Source organism: Propithecus coquereli, unplaced genomic scaffold, assembly GCF_000956105.1.
Source record: "Propithecus coquereli isolate 6110/MARCELLA unplaced genomic scaffold, Pcoq_1.0 Scaffold87, whole genome shotgun sequence".
Lineage (NCBI taxonomy): Eukaryota > Metazoa > Chordata > Mammalia > Primates > Indriidae > Propithecus > Propithecus coquereli.
Genome location: NW_012154951.1, coordinates 1,540,507 through 1,561,075, shown reverse-complemented (window position 1 = coordinate 1,561,075; position 20,569 = coordinate 1,540,507). Strand labels below are relative to the sequence as shown.

The window sequence follows — 20,569 nt, the reverse complement described above, 5'->3', positions numbered from 1 at the left end:
TTATCTCCCAACATAAAGTTCTTACTTTTAAACCAGTGCAGGTCTCTGATTAAATGTAAAGATAATAAAATTGCATTCATTGTCCTTGATGTAAAGCAAAATAAGTGAACAAAGATAGAGTAAAATATTAACTGAAACTTCAATATAGGTAAAAAGGAAAAAATTTCACTGAAGAGAAGAAAAAATATTCCAAAAGTAACATTTGATAGGAAATAGAAGTGACTGGAAAAGTTATTGGGCCATAACGTAGATATTATCAAAGTAATTTGGCTTGGAGACTAAACAATAGATCTATAAAGTAAAAGCTAACTCGGTTGAATTTTCCTTACCATCAAAACTTGTAAGTATTTAAGGAATGAAGGCAGAAAGGATTATGTTTCAGATGTTCTTGAGGAAATAAACATTCCATCATTGTGATAATTTGCCCTTTTGTCTGTTGTCTGTTATTTGCTGGCTGAGATTGGGCTCAGTTCTCCAACTGCCCAGTGTAATTAACTGTGTAGGTCTTTTAAGGAATTGTATTGCAGACAGCAAGATAGATTGAGTCTCATTTTTATTATTCCAGTTTTATCTTGAGTAATTTTGAATGAGTAAATGCTTGAAATATAGAGGGCATTGTAATTAAAGAGCATTTAGTCTTTCACTGAAAGACTAAAAGCAAGTGAAAGCAGCATCATCTTCTCTGTCAGTGCTATCCTTATCTCACTTGAAGTAAGTAAATATCTTAAAGATGCTGGAGAAAAAAGGTGTTGTATGATAACCTGCTTGCTGTTCTTGAATATTGCATGTATGAGACCTTCATTAACCAAGAGAACTGATCAAAAACACTTTTTCCTCCCTCCTCCTTAGGGATCTGACGAACAATCGAATAGGATGTCTGAATGCAGACATATTTCGAGGACTTACTAATCTGGTTAGGCTGTAAGTACATCTTTTCTTTCCTATTAAAAGATAAGGAAGCATTTGAATCAGTATCCAAATATTTATGAACATACTTATGATATGTTTAATTACAGTAGCAAATGTAGGGGTTTTAGAAGCAGTAAGGGAACAAGGAGTTCTCAATTTGATCAGGGAAATATAATCCTCAGATTATAATAGTACATTACCGCACGACACACAATGTAGTACATGCAGCAGAGAACACATTCATGCCAAGAGGTATGATTGAAAGCTTTGCTGGTCTTGGATAATTTCTTAGAAGAGGTAAAATGTAAGCTGATGATAGGAAGATTTGCGAAGATCTGGATTAGCAGAAAGGAAAGGAGCCAGTGACGCATGGAGATGGAAATGAGAACAAGATCACTTTGTCAAGGGCTTCCCAGTGGACTTGGAGTAAAATAAACCATTTGAATTGTGCCTCTGACCATGTGATTTGAGGTATCAACTTTTCTGAGCTTTTCTGTTTTTCATCTATAAAGTAAGATTAATAGTACCTCAAAGTTATAAAGATTAATTAAAATGTAAATTATCTATAACTGTCTCTGTTATAATTTATATGTAATAAAAATGTAAAAGAACTTTGTATAAGCCATAAAGTACATTTTTATTTTGTTTTTAAGGAAGTTCTGTTTGAGAGTAATTAGAAATAAGTCTGATTATCTGTCATGGAGCTTTATTTTGGAATGTTTGAAAAGCAGACAGAGGCTTAGAACTGATTCAACAGTAGGAAGCCACTGAAAGACATTTATGTGGGAAAATGGCACAAAATCATGTTTTAGAGATGAGCAATCTGGGAATAGGGTTCAGCATGAAATGCTGGATTTAGAGTGGAAGGTCTAGTATAAGGGCCATCTGCTCCTGGTTATTTCTCCTTGTAACTTTTTAGAGTGTTTCTTGCATTTCATTTAAGTTACCTTTTAAAAAACAATCAGAGGCTTAAATAATGCGATTATTTCATCTATACAATAAAGGAAAAGACTTCAATTGTTAGAGTAGAATATATTGCTCCTGCTTCTTAGGAAATTTGTAGATGTTTTTCAGTGCGTCCTTTAATTTTTTGAGAAACGTATATGGCCTAATTTTTGTTTATAAATAAAAGACTGATTTGGTGTACAGCTTTACTTATGACTGGAATTTAATTAAATCAATTGCATTTTAACTCTTTTGTAACTGGATTGCAAACATTTTTATTTCAGTGCTTTTATTATTCTTGAGACTTTTGTATTTTTAAAAAGTTTTGAGGACAGTATTAGAATTGGGAAAATTACATTAATATATTTATGAAGGAAACTTTTATCATGTTTTTTGATAGCTATGACTCAGTGAACAAAGAATCTGGACCCTACTATTGTCTTGATTTTAGTTTCAGATTGATTTCTAGCTTTGGCCTAGGGATTTGATCTATCAACAAATTTTCTTTAGGCAAAGATCTGGGTGGCAGCTTATATTAGGGAAGGTTACTATTTTCTTACTATTTCCTTTACTTCCTGCCTCATAAGCTAAAGTTGTTGGAAGTTTTACAACTTGGTCTATCTCTTACATTTTTACCAATTATCCGATACCTGTCATGAGAATTTATAGGTTACGGAACACAATGCACATTTATCCAGATGAAACATTAAAAGATAAAAATAATACTACTAAGCTTCCCACTTTGAGATTTGATGGAGATGATTTTGTAGCCCATATAATAATAGATTTTTGTGGCTCTTTTAAATGAAACAGTCTATGTCATATATACAAATATACCTGGCTTGCATCCGTTAAATACTTTTTAAAGGAAAAATGGCCATCAAGATAGCTTTTTAACATTCTGGAATGTATTGCGATGGAGTTGCTTATCATAACATGGATTGACATAGGTCTATAGTTGTGGATCAGGAAGCTTTGGACAACAAGCGTTTTGTATGGGCTGCAGCGATCCCCGGATTTCTGAGCTCTGTGAGCCAGGCTGTATGCTGGTTGTGAAGGCTGATAATTTGTATTTCAGACATGGAGAGTAGCATTTTCTCAGAACAACAAGTGGAAAAAAGAATCTGATTAAAATTGGAGCGTGCAGTACAAGAGAGCTCCCTCTCACTGTTTCCCACGCAAAAGAGAAGGTGTACAAAAGAAGTGGGTAGAGTGGACCACAGTTCTAGCTGTTTCCTCTGCGTACTCTTCAGCTCAACTCTCTGGGTTGCCCTGGAACCAGGGACCTCACACCGAGTGGGCCTCTTAGTCAAGGAGGCTGGAATCCAAGGCCCCGCAGGGCCGTGGTGGGACCTAGGCAGACAGCCCGTGGCGTTCGCTGCAAGACATCTCATCATTTTGAAACAAGTATTGGCTTTGGAGATTTAGGTTAAAAATTCCTAAAAACTTTTCTTTAAATGTGTCAGAGGCCTTCAGTACACAGGTGTGGTAGATATTTAAAATTGATTAAACCTGTGTATTGATCTCTACCTTTGCTAATAGAGAAGTACTCTTCAACTATCTCAGAGAAGTACAGCCACACTCCTAACTGGCAACCAGAGAGGGGAGCCTCCGATCGACTTAGGTGAAGTCTCGGTGCTGCACTTAGGAAATTAATTTGCAGAGAAATTGTCAGATCAACAAATCAAAAGCTTTGCTTTTTTTAAAAATTAATTATGATAAATTTAATACCTATATTTTCCCCTAAGAATTATACCTTTAATATTTCTCCATCAGAAATGAGTGATATTTATAAAAACTTCCCTTATACAGTTTCCTTTTTACAAAATACACACGCGCGCGTGTGTGTGTGTGTGTGTGTGTGTGTGTGTGTGTGTGTGTGTGTGTATGTAAAAGGTTTGTATAAAGCACTTTCTATATATAAAAAATTATGGGTGGTATTGAGAAGCTATTGAGTAATGAAACCATACGAAGGAAAAATTAAATCCCCCTCCATCGCTTCAGTCATATCATCCTGAGATAGTCTGTATTAATGATCTGGTGTATAGATTTTCATATATTATTTTCCATTACCTATACAGAGTACACATACAGGCTTTAAAAATGGACTAGACTTGGCAACTCACTTAAGAAAAAAAATTATTGTCAACATTATTAACATCTTTTCAAGAGACTACATGTTGATTTAGTTCATGCTTGTCTGGCTTGTTAGTGGCTACAGGCATAGAACAGATTATAATTTAGTCAATCATCCTCCTCTTGATGGAAATTCCATTTGATTACATTTTTCCCTCCTTTAACAGATCTATTCTTGTAAACTCCCTTTAGGTGTGCAGATGATGTCTCTTATACACGTCACTTACAGAAATTCAAGTATATCTGTTTAGAAAAAAATAAGTAAATAAAGAAAAATTAAGTGAGGGAGTGGGCAACAACAGCGTAAAGGGTGGGGTGGGGGTCACCTGCCGCTGCAGTCAGTGAGCTTCTTGTGACATGGGAGCAGTGACTTTGCTGTTGCTGTTGTCATTCTCAATTCCCTTTTGCTTTTTTTGTGTGAGCATCTCAGGGCTGGAATATGATTCTCATGTTTTAAAATATGTGTAATTTATACGACCCCCAAATCCAAGCCAATTCACTTGGTGTCCAACCAAACAAGGAGCAGTCTTTTCTAGTGCTTGAGGACAAATTGGTTTGTATTGGGATTTACCGAGAGAATGACATGTTCTCCAGTGTGATTCCTTCTGCCATGATCTCCAAGGGAAAATATCTAATACTATTTATACTAGCATCTAGTGGTTGTTGCTGTAAGATGCAATTCTTTGTTTATACTTAAGTCTTACATTTGTAGGATAGATATATGTTTCTCTCTCTCTCTCTCTTTTTTTTTTTTTTAAAGAGACAGGGTCTTACTCTGTTGTTGCCCAGACTGGAGTGCAATGGCTCAATCTTAGCTCACTGCAGCCTGGAACTTCTGGGCTCAAGTGATCCTCCTGCCTTAGCTTCCTGAGCAGCTGGGACTATAGGCATACTCCACCATGCCCAGTTAATTTTTCTTTTTTTTATTTTTTTTTTTGAGACAGCGTCTCACTCTCTTGCCCGGGCTAGAGTGCTGTGGCATCAGCCCAGCTCACGGCAACCTCAAACTCCTGGGGTCAAGCGATCCTCCTGCCTCAGCCTCCCAGGTAGTTGGGACTACAGGCACGTGCCACCGTGCCCGGCTAATTTTTTCTATTTTTTTTTAGTTGTTTGGCTAATTTCTTTCTATTTATAGTAGAGACGAGGTCTCGCTCTTGCTCAGGCTGGTCTCGAACTCCTGAGCTCAAGTGATCCTCCCGCCTCGGCATTCCAGAGTGCTAGGATTACAGGCGTGAGCCACCGCGCCCGGCCTGTAGGATAGATATATATTTCCAACTTACTATTATGGAATCTTGCAAATATCTAAAGACAATTAGAGAAAATAGTACGTATAAGGAAGTTCTGTGTACCCCTTGCCCAGTTTTAAGATTTAGCAACTCATAGCCAGTCTTGATTTAATTATACCTACCATCTCTTGTCTTCCAGCCTACATTTTTTAAACATATCCTAGTAATCATATAATTTCACATAGCTTTATAAAAGCACAGTTGTTCACTGTAATTGCATCTAGGTTACTTTCTTAAAATGTTACCGTGATTTACACTCCCATCAGAATATCTTTTTCAAAATCCACATTTGGTATCCACTCTGAGAGGTCAGATAAAAAGGGGAAGGGCATCTCTTTCAACTTATAAAGTACTCTATTTTGTTTGTTTTTGAAGTTCCTAGGCAGTTCCTCCTATGAAGATTAGACCATCTTATCCAGGCTTTTTATTTCAAAAAATTCTAAAACGTATAAAAAATTCAGTCTAGTGATGTTCTTACTGAAGTTCTTTGTATATTAATTTGTGAAGAATCGGCAGTTGTGTGGTATCTGTCTTCCCATCCGGGAATACATTGCTACAGGTATCACAGGAACAGTTGATGTTTCCCAGGTTCCAGATCAGTTCTTTTCCCCCTTCCCGCTGGGAAATCCATCTGCCCAATCATTACGCTCTCCCACATGTGAAGGATTCGGCCTAGATCCAAGGGAGAGGTTAGAATCATCCAAAGCCTCTGGACTTCTGTCCCGTCCTCTGCTGTGTCCCAGCACCCACCTCATTTGTTGAGAACTCTAAGTCTAAATTCTATGCATTCTTAATACTAGAGCAGGCACAAACTAGATCATATGGGGGTTGGATCTTGCTGCCATTTTCCCAGAGCCGTCAGTCCCATTTTAGTATTAGAAGCCTCCTGAAGGTGGGTGTACATCCTGAGCAGTCAGCCACTGTCATTGAGCTTCTGTTATACTCCAGCATGTTACCAGCTGTCAGAGGTAATCTAGTATATTAGTTACACAGGGCCTTCCCACACCCCCAGCCTCAGAGCTCATAGTCAAGTTTGGAAGAAATACTTTGATCAAATCATTATGGGTATAACAAACTACTCGAATTGTGGCATAGGGTATTCTAAGTTTAGTTCATGCAAAATGCTGCAAGCTTTAGGTTATTTATTAAAACCATATGATATAAAGGGGAACTAGAGAGGTTAAGTAATTTGCCCAAGACCAGCATTGAATTATATCCCAAATCTCTCATTTTAAACCCTGAACTCATTTCATGCTGCTCTTGTTCTTCAGTCTGTGTTGCCCCCAATGATTATTGTGGCCATCCTTTTCCTTTTCTTATTTTTTTAAATTTTAATTCTTAATTTGTTACTTGTATTTGCTTTTTATTTGCTGCTTTCTTAAATGATACTGACTGAGCACATGAAGAGTAATTCTAGTGGGAATTCAGAATTTAGGCTCACCTAGTATTTGATACAAAAATCCTTATCTAGCATTAATATATTTTTAATAGTTTTGTTTATCAATTTGTATGAGGTGAAGAGTAATTTTCTTCTTCAACGTTGGAGGAAATATTACTTACTATTTCCTTCTTTATAATCATTAAAACATCTTTCATGAATTCATTGTAACATTATTTAATGATGATAGGACACTTTAGAAACATGAAGTAGTATAAAATGATATATAATTGTATTTTTAAAAGTGAAATTCTTTCTTTTTTTTTCCCAGAAACCTTTCAGGGAATTTGTTTTCTTCATTATCTCAAGGAACTTTTGATTATCTTGGCTCATTACGATCTTTGTAAGTAAGAATTTTTTCTCCTGGTTTGATTATCATAACTTTGTTTTTGAAAATTAAAAACATGTATTATATGGTTTGAGGGACTTCATGAGGAAAGTCTTGTCAATTTGCAAAAATTAGAATCTCACTTGAGAGCTGGAGCATGTATATCAAAAAACATACAATAAGCCTTAATAATGGATTTCAGACTAGGATAACCATTTTCTCCTTAGAATACTATAATCTGTATTTAGAGTAAATAAGTTGGTAATTGTTTCTCTTTGACTTTATGTTCAAATCAGAAAATGTTTTAGTAAAATCCCCAAAGTATAAAATATCCCTTCCTATAAAGAATTTGTAGTGCAAGTATTTTATACTTTAGAGATTTAATTTTATACTGTAACCCCCTGTTCCAAACCAAATTCACAACTTACTGCTAGTATTTCCAGAAATGTTTATCTAGAATGCCTGCTTTATGAAATCAATGTAAGATCTTATTTACACAGTTCTCTGTAGCTTTAGAATTGGTTGATTTTTTTTTTGTAACACAATTTTGTTAACTGAGAAATTACATAGGAGTTACTTTTAAAAGTAACTATTTTCAGATAAACCTTAATAGAGCTCAAACTATAAGTTACACTAATTTATTGAACTTGTAGTTAAATAAAATGTTTTTCAGATTTTCCTTGCAAGTAATTTGTGAGATTGAGTGTCTTTTTCCAGGGAATTCTCCACCAGATTCCTCTGTTCGCTGTATGCTGACTCCTCCCCTCCTCTCAGTTCCACGCGTCATTTGAATCTCACTTTGGAGTTCTCATTGGGATGTAGCTAGTAGGTTAGGCTCTCGGTTCGCTCCTCACCCTCACGGTGGGCAGATGTGCGCACTTGGAGAGTCACGTTGGATCAGACTCCACTTGGTCTGTCTTTTTAGTGCCACCACCGTTCTTGTTCAGAAGGCTGCTTTTGAGCAGGAGCATCTCCTTTTTGCATATTTAGTGAGCTCAAGCCAGCCATTTCTGTGAAGATGAGGAAATAAAAAGGACTCCAAAGGATAATCTGGCTTTTGAGATCCTGGGTAGCAGGAATGTGGAAAGTATTTTTATCCAAAAAAGGGGAAATATTGCCAGTGGTTTTACCTGCTAGTGTTAGGAACTGACCAGAAGGTGATACTTAGCATGAGAAGTAAGTCAGGTCATCCTTCTGGTAATGTTTTTTAAATTTATTTTCTCTTTGCTGTATTCCATCCCAGCCCCTCTCCTTTTTTCTTTCTTCTTTCTTTTTTCCCTGCCAAAATGAATGAGGGGAAACCTGAGCCAGCACACTAGCTGTGTTAGAAACTTACATGCTTATATGTGCTCTTTGCACTTTGTTGATGTATTTTTACAGAATCTATTGCATTCTATTTTATATAGTTATATTTACGTTTTGTTCCCCCTGTTATATGATGTCCTCCATGTTGGCAGGGGCAGTCTCTTCCATTTATTTTTATTATCTGGACTTACCATAATGGGTGGCATATGGATAGTCAGCGCTTAGTAATGTCAGTATTTAAGAGATTACTGGGGCTGGGCACAGTGGCTCATGCCTGTAATACTAGCACTCTGGGAGGCCGAGGTGGGAGGATAGCTTGAGCTCAGGAGTTCGAGACCAGTTTGAGCAAGAGCAAGACCCCGTCTCTGCTAAAAATAGAAAAATTATCTGGGCACAGTAGCACATGCCTGTAGTCTCAGCTACTTTGGGAGGCTGAGGCAGGAGGATCGCTTAAGCCCAGGAGTTTGAGGTTGTAGTGATCTATGATGACACCACTACACTTTATCCTGGGCAACAGAGCAAGACTCTGTCTCAAAAAAAAAAAAAACCTATCATGCATATATCTGAGCTCTGTATATCCTTTTTAATTCTTACATCCAAATGCCAAATTAAAAAGCTTTTTGTCTCATATAAAGACAATTCTCTGTTTTCTTTCATGTCAAGTATGAGATGTTTTTGATTTGTTGAGTCTTTATCTCTTAAATTTGTAAATATCTAATGGTGTCACTCGGTGCATAACAGAAAAACGTCAGAAATAGTCCCCACCCTTGGGGAGCTTACAGTCTAGTTAGGCATATAAAATATAGCCATACAAAAGAGTCCTATATTCCTTTATGTTGCTATTTCACTGTCAAAATAACAGAGTTTATAGGCATTTAGGCCAAGAACATGGCAATGATGCTGGAAAGTTGGGGAATGCTTCAAGATCCAGTGTTAATGCCACATACTTGATGATAAATGGGTAGAAACCTGATAGACAAAAAGGATGTGGATTTGGTATTCCAGCACCCTGAGGTTCAGGAGCTCATTGCACAGAAGAGGGATATCTGACAAGTGGTCTTTGCATAGCAACTTTGATCAAAAGCAGAGTCCCAGGATCATGGGGAACAGTGCTGGGGCCCAGTACTCTGCAAGTGAGCTCCTCGGAAAGGAAGCTCACCAGTTGGCGGTATGTGCCGCAGGCAGATAAGGGTGAGTGGTATTGTGCTTGCCACCCAAAGTGTGAACCAGTATAAAGCAAAAGTGCTATTTAATTTTATTCACTATAATCTCGAATTTGTATTTATATGTTACAGAGAATTCCAGACTGAGTATCTTTTGTGTGACTGTAACATATTGTGGATGCATCGCTGGGTAAAGGAGAGGAACATCACCGTGCGGGACACCAGGTGTGTTTATCCTAAGTCTCTGCAGGCCCAGCCAGTCACAGGCGTGAAACAGGAGCTCTTGACATGCGGTAAGGGAGGAATCCAAGTGGAGAAAGTACTTAACCATATTTTGACTTGCTACTGTGTTTTTCTTGACAAACTGTAAGATTCTCTTTACATTTAGACGGAACTGGAGTACAGTCATTAATCTTTGTGGATTTGATAATACTTAGCTTATGCCAACAATTACGCCAGATGGATTAAAAAGCATCATTTTTTCTGATTGGTCTTTAAGGTAACTGATATTAGGTTCTGAGTAGCTTTCTTTATGCAAACCGATTTTAAAAAATCACATAGATCTTCAGATTTTCTCTCAGTTGACAAAGTAGGAATTTATTGATTGTAATAAAATCTCAGGATGCACACACAGTGTTTTTTGGTGGGAATGTGAATTGATACAGCCTTTTTGAAGTATAGTTCAGCAATATGTGTCAGTATTCTTAAAAAATTTGATACAATTAGATCCAGTAATTCTGTATCTTGGAGTTAATTCTTAGGAAATTATCAGCTGCGTATGTAAATCTTCAAACTTTATGTATAAACATATCATAAATTCTTGAAAATAGGGCATTGGCTTAATTACTTGTGACACATCCATTCAATGAATGCAACTGTTGAAAATCATGATTTTTAAAGACTATCTGAAGACATGAGGGAAATAACGTTTACTACATATTAAGTGAAAAAACAAAAAAAAACCACAAAAACCCCTGCAAACCAAAGATAGTCCTAAAATGATGGAGGGAAATAGATCCCAGTTTAGTCTTTGTGTTTGGAAATAAACAGTCCTATCATATTTTCGTTTTGTCTTTATTATCATTGTTGTTTCACAAGTAAAATATGCTCATTGAATGAAAATTAAGATTTATGAAAAGAAACAAAGAATTAAAAGCAAAGAAACAAAGCCCATGTTCTTATCACTGGAAAATAGCTAATGTTAAGACCTTTTTGCATCATCTTTTGTGCTTTTTCTATTAATCTATTTTATCAAAAGTACCATCATACTCTAAAGATATTTTGTAACTTTTTAAGTTGAAATAATGTAAACTTTTTTCTTATTTAAAATAGATGCATATGAGTCCATTATATAGATGTAGCCATAATTTAACAACTTCTTTGTTACTGTAAATGTGGCTTATTAATTTCTCAGTCTATAAATATTGCTATGATAAATTTCTTTGTATATATTTTTTACATACTTGCTATTATTCTTTAGGATATACTACGGCTAAATCTAGAACTGTTGTGTTAGATAAGTGGACTAAATATTTTAGAGACTTTTAATGAGCCAGGATATTTGTGTACATTTTTGCATATGTATTTAAAATCTCTGCCTTTATTTTTCTGGCTGGAAGGAAATATATCATCTTTTAAAAAGTGATTTTTATTTTAATACATGGACTTTAGAAGATTATTTTCTTTCCTTTTTTCTTTAAATGTTGTAAATTTTCTACAATGAATATGCATTACTTTTAAAACCAGAAACCAGTGTTTTAATCAAAGATAATACAGTCTCCAAAGTATATTTTAAAATTATAAATATCAGCCTTTATGAATCATAGATTCCATTCTCTAGATTTAAGTATAATTTTACAGCTTGTTCTTTTAGTTCCTTTCTGTGATCATCTGATAGTCTGGTGATATAACCAAAAGGAACAATACTAAATGTCAGAACTGAATATGAAATGGTTTCATTTTAATTTTGCTTTATTTTGTTTTCATCTGTGACCCACTAACTCAGTAGTAGCCTTGTTGGTATTAGCATTGGAATTCTGGTTACTGAAGAATATTTGTTTTCCTATTTTTATAGTTTTACATAGAATTTCTATAACTTTGCATTATGGGGTATGAAAATAGTACTGTGTTTGCTTAGTGAACCTTTGTTTTACTGTTTCTAGATCCTCCCCTGGAGTTGCCGTCTTTCTACATGACTCCGTCCCATCGTCAGGTTGTTTTCGAAGGAGACAGCCTTCCTTTCCAGTGCATGGCTTCGTATATTGATCAGGACATGCAAGTGCTGTGGTACCAGGACGGGCGCGTAGTTGAAACTGATGAATCGCAAGGTATCTTTGTTGAAAAGAACATGATTCACAACTGCTCCTTGATTGCAAGGTAAACTTTGTTAGATTGCAAGGTAAACTTTGTTAGATGATGAATTGTATCGATGGATTTTATTGATCCTTTTGGAGTTGTAATGTTTAGTAGAATTTGAATTCATAGTTTATCTTCTTGCATTTAAAAATACAAACATCTGACATTTTCTTTTCCTGATTGTTATTCATCTTCTAAAATTAAATAGCCATTTTTCCATCCGGTTTTGGAAGAAAAAGCTTACTATAAAAGAAATATGTTTAAAAAGTTAGAGATTTCTTTAATGTTTTAGAGGGAAGATTTAAACTTTTAGTGCCAAACTTAATTGTTAACCATTTCCTGCTGCTTAGCTTATATTTTTGCTTTTAGGAATCACCTGATTTTTACTCTTTTATCTTGTGATTAATTCTACGTTTTAAGATACTTTCTCTCCCTACCTACTAATATAAACGAATATGACATTGAACTGTCAACCCCATGATTGGTGAACCAAAATAGTTAATTCTAATTAACTTTATAAAATGTCAAAAACAGACTAAGAATATATATGATATTATTGCTCACCAGATATTTTGGTAAAATCTTTACATGTAGACATTGAATTTCTTCCTTGAGTCCAAACTGGCTGCCTTGAAAATTCCTGAAAAAGTTATTCTAGTGATTGCTTTCAGACATTGAAAGTTTTGCTTAAAGTTATCCAGAAAAATGATTGCAGATTTTGAGATTTAAGGAGAAAGAGGCAGCTTCAGTTTCATCTTCTAAGAAATCTACAAACAGTGATTTCTTTGCTGGTGTCATACTTTGGGATGGTGGATTTGGGGCAGTTACTATGGTATAAAGCAAGTACTGTGTGTGAATTTCATTGTCAAACAAGAAATGAGTGTCGTTGTCTGATCTGAATCTGAGGTTTCATTAATTTTGGAGCATCCAGCAGGCACACATAGCCCATTAGGAAGTAGTGTAATAATTTAAGAATGGAGTAAACATTTTATTTAAAATTTATGTGTGTTATTTTTTCAAATGGCTCCTAAGTTATCAGGACCTAGATGCACAGTTTGGGGATTTAATTTAGTAGTGGGAACCACCAGAGGTATTTTTGGGGGCTAGCAGAACTATGAAAAGGTTATCTTGTCCGTGAAGGCTCATTGAACTGAGAAAGTTTGTGAACCTCTGGATTAAGGAATGATTTTCATTACCAAAATTGTCTATATACCTCTTTCTAGGTCAGTAAGTTTGACAGACTTTCTGGTTATTTAAATTTAATGTCAAACTATTTTTTGTGTCATTCTATCTTGAAAATATTAATTATAGTGTATCGATTTATTTTCCCAACTTAATTAGTAAAGATAATAAACATTTTCTTTGATGATTCAAAATATAAAAATGCCTCAAGTCTTCTTTATTAGATCATTTTCTATACCCATCAAAGATTCAGGAGACCGGACAAATGTGTATTAACTTCAAGACATAATTTTATAAGTTAATTAAAATGATACATGCTTTCTGTCTAATTATTTCTTATCATTTGTGTCTATATAACTGCAAAGCACAATGGGTCGTGTGGGGGGAATACAGGTTAATTGAAGGCTCTGGTATTTACTCCTTAATTAATAGGTTTTATATTAGAGAATTATGATTTCATCTTGAAAATTGAATTTACTGACAGCTATTTAGAAATACAGCTGTTTTATGAGTTGAAGTATACTTTAACATAGAAGCTTTCTTTTTGGTGAAAATACTGACTGGTAATTTAGTAAATCTTTTTATAGATTTAACTGGTTGTCTGTAGTATAATCCTTCTTCCACAAAATATTTTACCTTAAATATTTTCTTAATTACATACTTGGTAATAGTATTCTCCTTTTTTCATGCTTGAATATTTTCCTGAGAATCTGTGAAAAGGTAGATGTGACTGGGAAAAGTCTCCAGGTTTTGCTGAAGACTGTAGCATGATGTCTTTGCCTTTGGGCTTGCCATTCCTGCTCCCTACAGTGCTTGGCTTGCCCTGTTTCTGGAAGGAGAATTCACACGCATTATGAGCCCTTGCACTTTATTCATACTTTTCTTACTGTCCTTGTCATTTATTGTAAGGATCCTTTCCTTGCTTGTCTTGATTTTCCACTGAAGGACTTAAAAGGAGGGGTCATTTTGTTATTTGCTTGGCCCACAATGTGCTTGCAGACGTATTTGCTAAATGAGTGATTGAATCCCATATCGTCTCTCTTTCTGCCTAATCATATTTTTTCTCTTTTTAAAATCTTTCTTCATGCAGTGCCTTAACCATTTCTAATATTCAGGCGGGATCTACTGGAAATTGGGGCTGTCACGTCCAGACCAAACGTGGGAACAATACGAGAACTGTGGATATTGTGGTATTGGAGAGCTCTGCACAGTACTGTCCTCCCGAGAGGGTGGTAAACAATAAAGGGGACTTCAGGTCAGTGATGTGGAGAGTGCTGGAAAAGTTCGATTTGCCGCAAATCTTTATTCTCAAAGGCACATTATTGGTCTTCTGTCCTCAGTAACAAAATTTGAGAACTGTACATGTATACATTTATATATCCTTATATGTCTATCTGAGGACTGCCCTCTGGAATGATATCAGTCATACACGGAAGTGAACAGACAAAATAAAGGATGCCCAAGCTGTTATCTGACACCTTTTGATTTAAGAGTCTCTGAAAGTAGAATCATTTTTAACAAATGGTTTTGTTGTACGAGTTAAGAACTACTGCTTTAGGGAGACATTTTGGATATCCTGCTAAGATAGTCCAAAATTCAAACAGGTTAATGGTATTTTCTGTTTTTTTCAAGGGCTCTGTTAGTGAATGAGCTTTGGAAGGTTTTATGGCTAAGTCACTTTAACTATTGGTGGTTTAGTAGGCATCACAACTAGGAGAAACACATCTCTAATTTTCTTTCCCTATTTAGTTCTTCTGGCAATTAAGCAAGAAGGACTTTGGGAAATAAAAGCTGTTGGGTAGCCTAAAAGTTGGGGAGCCATTGGAATCCCAGGTGGGTTTGTTGAATTCTATTGAGATAAGCAAAATGAGTTACATTTTTTTTTTTGGTAGGAAGTTTAGAATTTGTGGGAGGTAACAACTTTTACTTTATACTTCACCTTTCAAATTTGTTTTAAAACATCTTTATTATTTAATTGATAATTTTTATATTCAGGGATTTTAATAATGAGTTTATAGTTGATATAAACAGAGGGAAATATGTCACTTTTTAAAGCAACATAAAGATCATTTAATACCCAGTTGGCATTGTCTCTGATTGGTTCTATTGCTTCCTGGCTGTAACCCCAGTGTTTCAAGGGTGAGAAGACCCTTTGGTGTTATTCTTTCAAATCCAAGGTGAAGAAGCAATAATAACTTCTTTAGCTCAGCTAGTTTGTCATTACTTTTATTTTTGTCCTTAAAAAATAATTATCTTTGACATGAGTATATGGAAATCAACATTTACTATTGCCAATGAGTAAGTCTTTTATGTAGATTAACCATTGATCTATAATATTTATATTGCATTCTTTAAAACGACATACATAACATTTGTCGATTTTGTTACATTCAACATCTTTTTGAAAATCATCCAGTATGATTACTGCCTATGGTGGATTTTCTGGTTTACTCATAGTTTTTGAGTGCTTTACACTTTTAAGTATAGAAGAAATATTTAAATGTTTAACTGATTAATGAATTATTTATCTTTTGAAACTCCTTAAGATATTAATATTATACAATTAAATGCCCACTGATAAGATTTAGTTTAGTGTTGCTTGATCTATTTGTGTAGTTTTTGATAATGAATTCTATTTTGGTGTGACTGATATTATAATTTAGTGGTTCCTGTGATATGTGTCAGCTATAATTGTATTAAATGTGTTCAGTTTCATTCCCGGTTTTGGAGAAATAGAGATCAAATAACAAAGTTTTCGCTCAACCCGGTTTCGGTGATCCATGTCAGCAGGGTTGCATTGACAAGACGTGTCCTAATCCTTGATTTTTTCCTTCACTGTTAACTATACTTGATGTACCTCTGTCATGTAGGTTTTCTTATACTATTTTGTCTCGTCTCTCTAGGTGGCCCAGAACATTGGCGGGCATCACTGCGTATCTGCAGTGTACTCGGAACACCCACGGCAGTGGGATATATCCCGGAAACCCACAGGATGAGAGAAAGGCTTGGCGCAGATGTGATAGAGGTGGCTTTTGGGCAGATGATGATTATTCTCGCTGCCAGTATGCAAATGATGTCACTAGAGTTCTTTATATGTTTAATCAGGTAACTAGAAAATTTTCAAATTCACTCAGGTCATGAATAAAATGTAATATTCAAACCAAATAAATAAGATTTTTTTTTTTTTTTTTTTTGAGACAGTCTCACTGTGTTGCCCGGGCTAGAGTGCCGTGGCGTCAGCCTAGCTCACAGCAACCTCAAACTCCTGGGCTCAAGCGATCCTCCTGCCTCAGCCTCCCGAGTAGCTGGGACTACAGGCATGTGCCACCATGCCCGGCTAGTTTTTTCTATATATTTTTAGTTGTCCAGTTAATTTATTTCTATTTTTAGTAGAGACGGGGTCTCGCTCTTGCTCAGGCTGGTTTCGAACTCCTGAGCTCAAACAATCCGCCCGCCTCGGCCTCCCAGAGTGCTAGGATTACAGGCGTGAGCCACTGCGCCTGGCCTAAATAAGATTTTTTTAAGTACTGGGTAAAGTAAAAGAATTTGGTGTTTTTACTTCCATTGACTTACCTCTCTTCGGGATCAGATCAGTCTTAACCCGTAGTCAGGGCCCTCTCAGGAGTCCGTCTTCCTCTCCAGTCACTGCCTGCCTTTGTACCTTTATTTGAATACTTTTATCATCTGTTTCCACTGGGCAAAATGCCAACCATCCTTTAAGTACACACGGAAAGTCACCTCTTGGATTCCTTTTATAACTCCTTTGTCAAAAGGAATCCCTTAGAAGACTTGTACTACTCATATACCTTTATCTTTGTTTCTGTGCGTCTTTTTAAACCTTACCAGACTATAAGCAAGTGGAAGATGGCTTCTGTGTAATATATTTTCTTTTGTTCCTTAGCACCTAGTATATGGTGGTTTTTGCAATGGTTGGTGCTAAGTCAGTGTTTGAGTCAATAGATAAACAAATGTAATACATTACTGGCAATGCATGGCAATGAAGACGACTGCTAAATAAGTAGTTCTTACTTTTGTGTGGTAGGAGTTCCAGGGGAGGTATTGATCACTCCCGGCTGGAATACTCGGGAAAAGCTTTATTAAGCAATTGAGATTGAGATATGTGTAGAATTTGGAAAAGCAGAGAAAAGATAGATGGTACAATATGTTAACTTGATTCATTTTTATGAATTACAGTGTTTCATTCCAAATTAAAAAAAAAATTCCCTGAAGTTCATTTCCATTAAAATTCTAGTTTTCTTGGGTTTGAAAAAGACTTTTTTAATGAGACCATGATAATTCAATATAAAGAGTTTTTAAATTCATTGCTATGTTTTAAAATGCAAAGTTAAAATGTCAGAATTTGTTTGATCATTTTGCTAATGATTATTCTGTTGATCATTTCTGCCTTTTAAATGTAGATGCCCCTCAATCTTACAAATGCTGTGGCAACAGCTCGACAATTGCTGGCTTACACTGTGGAAGCAGCCAACTTTTCTGACAAAATGGATGTTATATTTGTAGCTGAAATGATAGAAAAATTTGGAAGATTTACGAAGGAGGAAAAATCAAAAGAGGTATTTTCTTCAGTTCAGATTTGTAGTAAACCATCAACAAATGGTAATGTGATAGATTTGAATCTATATTTTTAAAGTCTATTTATATGTGTTATATTTGAACTAAATAAGCTTTTAAATTTCCACGACTGTTTTGTTGAGAAACTTGTGTCAGGTTTTAGTCTGAAATGTTGGTCCTTAGTGCGTTCATGGCTGAAGAATGACCAGACACATCCAAGTAAGGCAAGCATAAAAATGAGGTTTATTGAGGAGAGAAAGACAGGATTATAGGGCAAGAGCAAGATATAGGTTTACAGAGCAGTATACATACGCCACAAATGATGACCACACTCATTGTCACAGCAAAGGGAGAGCAAAAGGAAGGGCACAGACACACAAAATAAACAAAACTGTGGTCTGCGTCTTGTTTTATAGTGTCCAGATTGGGACCTCCCTCGTGGTTCAGACATCACCATGGAACCACTTTGATTGGACAGTTGGGAGCTGCATGACCTGAGTCTTACTGCACATGCAGATATCCCATGGGCCTCTCTGTAAGCCCACTGGGGGGGAGTGAATCTCAGCAGCGACCCGCTTTTATCCCTAGGAGACCCAGAATACCTCGCTATCCACCTAACACTTATGCTTCTTCTGTTATAGTGCCCTGTTTGTAGTTGGGAGGAATAGAGGTGAACTCTCAGTTCTTGGACATTAAGGTCCCGTGATGTAGCAGAGGTAGCTGATGAGAAAGCAGTGTTTCGTCCCCACATGGTGGGTTAGCCAGGGCTGCCTGGCTCGAACATCTGGGATTTCTCCTCTCCATATAGATATGTGCTCATCTTTCTTAATGTGAATATTAGTCACCCAGAGCTTGTGTTAAATTGCTTAATTGCCTTTGTGTCCTGGAGAAATGATAAGCTGTTTGGCAACTTTCTTAAAATGATTGGAATATACAAGTCATAAAAATGTAGTGACTTTGAAAAGGGGTGCATTTCAATGGGGCCACATTAAAACTGTCATATGCTTGTCAACACGATATCTTTTAGGGGAAAAAATTGACAAGCACAGTTTTCAGAATGAGTAAACAGCAAACAAACAGTTTTGTATAATTTTTAAGAGGCAGAGTTTATATAGTTTTAAGCTTTAAGTTTCGAGCTACTCGAAAACTTTATATGTACTATTTTTTTGGTGATACCACTTGAACAGACATGAATTTTAGAAGTACAGGGAATCTAGATCAGGTCTTAAACTGAAGCCCTGTGAAAATTAAGAATGTGTCCAAGATTATATACTTAGGTTATGACAGGCCGAAAAACAGAACTTAAGAGGCCTGATCGTAATCCAGAAGTTTTCTACAGTATCGCATTTACTTTCTAATACAATGTTGTCCTGTCATGCTATTCTGAAAGTATTCTGTATACAACTGTGGGGAAAACACTAAATAAAGTCTATATATTTCTTTATGTAGGACGTCTCAGATCCATTAATGTTGCAAAAGGTAAAAAGATATGCCTGATTCCCTAAATTGTTTATCCAAGGAATTTCTTTTCTTTTCTTTTCTTTTTTTTTCTTTTCTTTTCTTTCCTTTTCTTTTCTTTTTGGTAGAACATCTGTTAGTATCTTGCATTTTGGTAATAAGGTTTGGAACTGTGGCCCTAGTATGTTAGGCATTTTAATCGATAGGATGTGGTTATTAAAGGAAGGCAAATAGGTATATATGTTACATGAATGGGTCACTTGACTGACAACAAGATAACATTTTAGCATTGTTGTCTGAACTTCAGAGACCGCGATTTTCTAATGAGTGTTTTTGCTACTTGACTGTGTCTCTGGACCACAGCCTGCTTTCCTGAGGGAAATTTCCTTAGCACTGGGAGTGGCCATTTGGATTCCGACTCAGTGGTAATATTGCTCTCCATTGTTGCAATCACAAGTTAGCTGTCCGTAGGATTAGCAGTCATTTCTGGAAGTGGAATGTTTCGAGTTACTGGAATAATTGTAATGACATTTGGAATGTGAACGTTGAAAAAGATTTGCCATAGTTTTTATTCCCATGCTGCCCCGTTTTGATGTGAGGAAGCTTTGCTGACTTCCCAACTTGAGACGAGCAAAGTGATGTCCAGAGGTGTATGTTTAACTATTTGCCACTGTGTGGAATGAACCGTCTGCTGTGTGGATATGCTCTGAGGTGGAAGCATCTTATTAAACTGGAAATAAACATGATTTCATGAGTTATTAATTAACTATGGGCCCTTTCTTTATTTTTCAAATGGAGATGATAGCTTGTAAAGTTTGTGTGCACAAACTTTGTGTTAAACTTTCCTGTTTAACTTGCAAAGTTTGTGTGCATAAGTGAGAAAACGCATAAATGAGAAAATAATTGCAAAGCTTGGATATAATTTTATAAGGTTCTGAAATGTAACACTCATAAGGTTATGAAATTTAATGTTCTTATGATATCAGAAGCTAAGAAGGAAGTCCTTTTAAAAAATCACAAGTGCTTCAGTTACATATCTAAAAATTTAGTTTGAAGACAATTGCTGTCGCTTTTACCAGTTAACATAGGACGTAGCAGTTATGGTTATCTTTTGAAGCAAGTGATGCCAACTTACTAAATATAAATAGGAAAAAGAGAAGAAAAATAAGATTGAATGATTGAGGTATAAATGTAATATTAATATTTCCTGTGATGCAGTGACTGACATCTTACACAGCTCTTTGGAAACTTAAACCACAGGCCACAGCTTTCACCATTTATTAATACAGTGAAAAGAAATTATAAGGCCTAAAGACTTCATTTCAAGTTAATTACCACAGCATAAAATTATGCTAAGGTATCCAAAAATGCATGTAGTGTTAGATAGACAAATAATTAAAATGATTTTTTTATTATGTCCAAAAGTTACTCTGCTATGGATAATTTCAGAATTAAAATATGCTGAGGCAATTGCTTTTTTTTTTTTTTTTTT

At 35.7% G+C, this 20,569-nt stretch overlaps 1 protein-coding gene across 1 annotated transcript in view; it reads left to right on the top strand.

The window, feature by feature from the left end:
- ADGRA3 (adhesion G protein-coupled receptor A3) overlaps nucleotides 1-20,569 on the top strand; it is a 114,198-nt gene that overhangs the window by 50,804 nt on the left and 42,825 nt on the right. Inside the window, exons 4-10 of the mRNA XM_012664185.1 lie at nucleotides 850-921; nucleotides 6,986-7,057; nucleotides 9,643-9,803; nucleotides 11,673-11,886; nucleotides 14,138-14,302; nucleotides 15,951-16,152; nucleotides 17,466-17,621. Coding sequence (XP_012519639.1) covers nucleotides 850-921; nucleotides 6,986-7,057; nucleotides 9,643-9,803; nucleotides 11,673-11,886; nucleotides 14,138-14,302; nucleotides 15,951-16,152; nucleotides 17,466-17,621 — 1,042 coding nt within the window. The remainder of the gene's footprint in view (nucleotides 1-849; nucleotides 922-6,985; nucleotides 7,058-9,642; nucleotides 9,804-11,672; nucleotides 11,887-14,137; nucleotides 14,303-15,950; nucleotides 16,153-17,465; nucleotides 17,622-20,569) is intronic.